The sequence below is a fragment of the Mandrillus leucophaeus genome, unplaced genomic scaffold, assembly GCF_000951045.1.
Source record: "Mandrillus leucophaeus isolate KB7577 unplaced genomic scaffold, Mleu.le_1.0 Scaffold307, whole genome shotgun sequence".
Classification (NCBI taxonomy): domain Eukaryota; kingdom Metazoa; phylum Chordata; class Mammalia; order Primates; family Cercopithecidae; genus Mandrillus; species Mandrillus leucophaeus.
Window position 1 is genome coordinate 3,342,680 of NW_012103221.1, and position 3,194 is coordinate 3,345,873.

At 37.5% G+C, this 3,194-nt stretch overlaps 1 protein-coding gene across 1 annotated transcript in view; it reads right to left on the bottom strand.

Annotated features, from left to right (window-relative positions):
• Positions 1-3,194, bottom strand: part of PEX13 (peroxisomal biogenesis factor 13) — a 56,883-nt gene that overhangs the window by 33,341 nt on the left and 20,348 nt on the right. The window contains exon 2 of the mRNA XM_011987326.1: positions 1,895-2,589. Within this exon, the coding sequence (XP_011842716.1) occupies positions 1,895-2,589 (695 nt within the window). The remainder of the gene's footprint in view (positions 1-1,894; positions 2,590-3,194) is intronic.

The window sequence follows — 3,194 nt, forward strand, 5'->3', positions numbered from 1 at the left end:
AAAAAAAAAAAAAAAACTAAGTCAGGTCATATTACTCCTTTACTCACAAATCTCCAGCGGTTTCCCATTTTTGAATAAAGGCCAATGTTCTTACACATGTCTACAACTTATACCATCTACTCCCTTCATTTCCTGCCACTAACACTTTGCTCCAATCACACTTGCCTCCTTCCTGTTCCCATGACATGCCACTTAAATACCTCTGCACTTTTGCTGTTCCGTATGCCTCAAAACACTCTTCCTTCAAAGAGCTGTAGGACTTATTCCCTTAATTCCTTCAAGGAGGCATTCCCTGACTATATGTAGCACTGCAATCCCTGTTTCTACTCCTGTACTCCTGACACTCCCAACATTCTTCCCTGTTTTGTTTTTTCCCCTATAGCACTTACCTTCTGGCTTACTATATATTTTACTTATTTATTTACTGTTTCTCCCTATTAGATTGCCACAAAGGCAGAGATTTTTAAAATATATTTTATTCATTGTTATATCCCTAGCTCTGAGAATTCTTTGGTATGTAGTTGGCACCCAACAAATATGTATTGAGTCAATGAATAAAACATTATCCCTCTAATAACCCAAATTTAAAGGTCTAGGGCATTTTGATTTCTACTTTGCCTTTATATATCTCATTTAGTCAGTAACTACATCCACTGAATCTATTATATGAATCCTGCTTCTCACACACTCTATTTTGGGTCTTCATTATCTCTCAAACAGTCTAATACAAAAGTATCATAACTGATGTCCCCAATTTAATAAATATTAAGTACCTTCTATGTGCCAAGCAGGTTAGACAGTAGGAATAAAAGGTGAACACAATCCAAATCCTTTATGCACTTTACCATCTAATTACAACCTGCTTTGACTTCTACTCATTTATCTTAAACACTTCAGACTGACTTATTGTTTACATGTATGTCACAATCTGCTTAAAAATAAAAACAAACATAAACTACCAAAAAACCATCCATTCCTTACCTAAAGATTAAGTCTCATAATGTCAATTAAGAGCTTCTACTATTAGCTTTCAACCTAATTTCTCAGCATTATTTCTTACTATCCAATGCAATACTATAGGACAACTGCTAAACAAATCTCATATTTTCTGCCTATATACTTTTGTTCAAGCTGGTCTATCAGCTTGACAGTTTTTGTTTCTTTATCTAACTGATGAAAGGTTGCCTAGCTTTCAAAAATCTAACTTAGATACCATTTCTTCCTGGATACCACAGTCAAAAATGTTAGCTTCCCTTTTCGAAAGTTAGCTAATACTCTCTACTAGTTGAGAGAATATAGCATAACATTCATCAACCAGTCCTGGTTTTGTTTATAGTTCTGCCTTATTAAAGATGTGACCCTGGGGTAAGTGAGTTCTCTGGATTTCAGTTTTATCACTTGCAAAATGAGGATAATTCCTATCTGCTTGGGTTGTTGAAATAAATGAGATAAAACACACAAAATACCTAGCACAGTGTCTTGCATCTTAAAAAAGGGTTCAAGAAATCTTATGTCTCTCCCCAGTTGTTGTTATTTCTTATCACATTTTCTGCCTCATTACAATTACCTGTGTATGTGTCTTAAACCACCTCCCTTCCAACAAATTTTAGAAAGATAGGAATTATGCCCTATGTATCTTTGTATCCTCCACAGCACCAATTTCAGTACCTTGTAAACAGTAAGGTAATGTGCACTGTTAAACTAACTAACAATAAATTAATTAGCAAATCTATTTTTGCTACATATTCCTCTGCCAGTTTTGAAGCTCTTAAATGAAAATAGAACTAGACAGAAACAGTAAATACAAACGAATATAAAGAAAACTAACAAATATATTCTTGAAATTTGAGATTGTTATATGGTATCTGAACCTGTTCCCTTACAGTTCTCTTACCTGTTACTTCATCACTATGAGTAGACAATAGTTTCCAAATGAGGTAAGGACCACCAAGGATAACAGCAAAGAACAAGAATATTGGCCATGATTTTGCTGAGGTAGCTGCTCGGTCCTCAGCACCAAGGCATGCCACAGTTCCTTCACTTTCCGCCCAGAGGTCTTCATTCTCAGAGCCTCTTCTTAAACCTAACATCCGCTGTAACCTTCTGTAAAGATACCGTATAGTCCTAACTAATGCAAAAGCTGAAAACACTTTTGTAAAGTGTATTTTCAATCGGGAAAAGTGATTTGCTACATCCAATACAGCCCTGAAACTGTTATAGACAGCTGAAAAGGTAGCATCCATCATCATACTGACAGAGGCAAATGCATGCACAATACTTTCAATGGACTGAAATGCACCCCTGCTGCTTTCTTCAGCTTGCTGAACAAATCTACTGGGTGGAAGATCATCTACACGGAGGCGGTTGTAGCCCAGCCCATTATATCCGTAACTATAAGGACTATAGCTTCCATAAAATGAATTTCCATAGGCACCATATCCAGAAGAAAATGAACTGTAAGCAGGTCTAAAAGTGTTCACACTGCTACTTCCTGTCTGCTGTGATGGCCTTGGAAGAATAGGTGGGGGCACTCTGGTAAGTGCTGGTTGTCCAGGTCTTGTCATTAAAGTAGGACCCAAATCAGCAGATCTAAAACCAAAAAAGATTCAAAACAGTTATTTAAGCATACAATAAATTCAATTCAAAGTAACTATTAAACACCTACTATATACCTGGTGCTATGACAACTTCTTCTGTTGCCCAGGCTGGAGTGTAGTAGCACAATCAAAGCTCACTGTAGCCTCAACCTCCCAGGCTCAAGTGATCCTCCCACCTCAGCCTCCTGAGCAGCTGGAACTACAGGCGCATGCCACCATACCTGGCTAATTTTTTATAGAGATGGGGTTTCGCCATGTTGCCCAGCTGGTCTCAATCTCCTGGGCTCAAATGATCCACTGCCTTGGTTTCCTAAAGTGCTAGGATTACAAGTGTGAGTCACTGTGCCCAGGCATCATTTTAAAGTTTATAATTTAATAGTTTTTAGTATACTCACAGAGGTGTGTAACTATCACCATGTGTAATTCAGAAGATTTTCATCACCTCACAAAAGAAACCCCATATTCATCAGCAGGTATTCCCCATTTCCTGCCCACCCCTCCACCCATCTTTGGCAACCATGAGTCTACTTTCTGTACCTAGACTTGTCTATTCTGGACATTTCATATATAGTTAATTCTTGTTATTTAACATAGTTA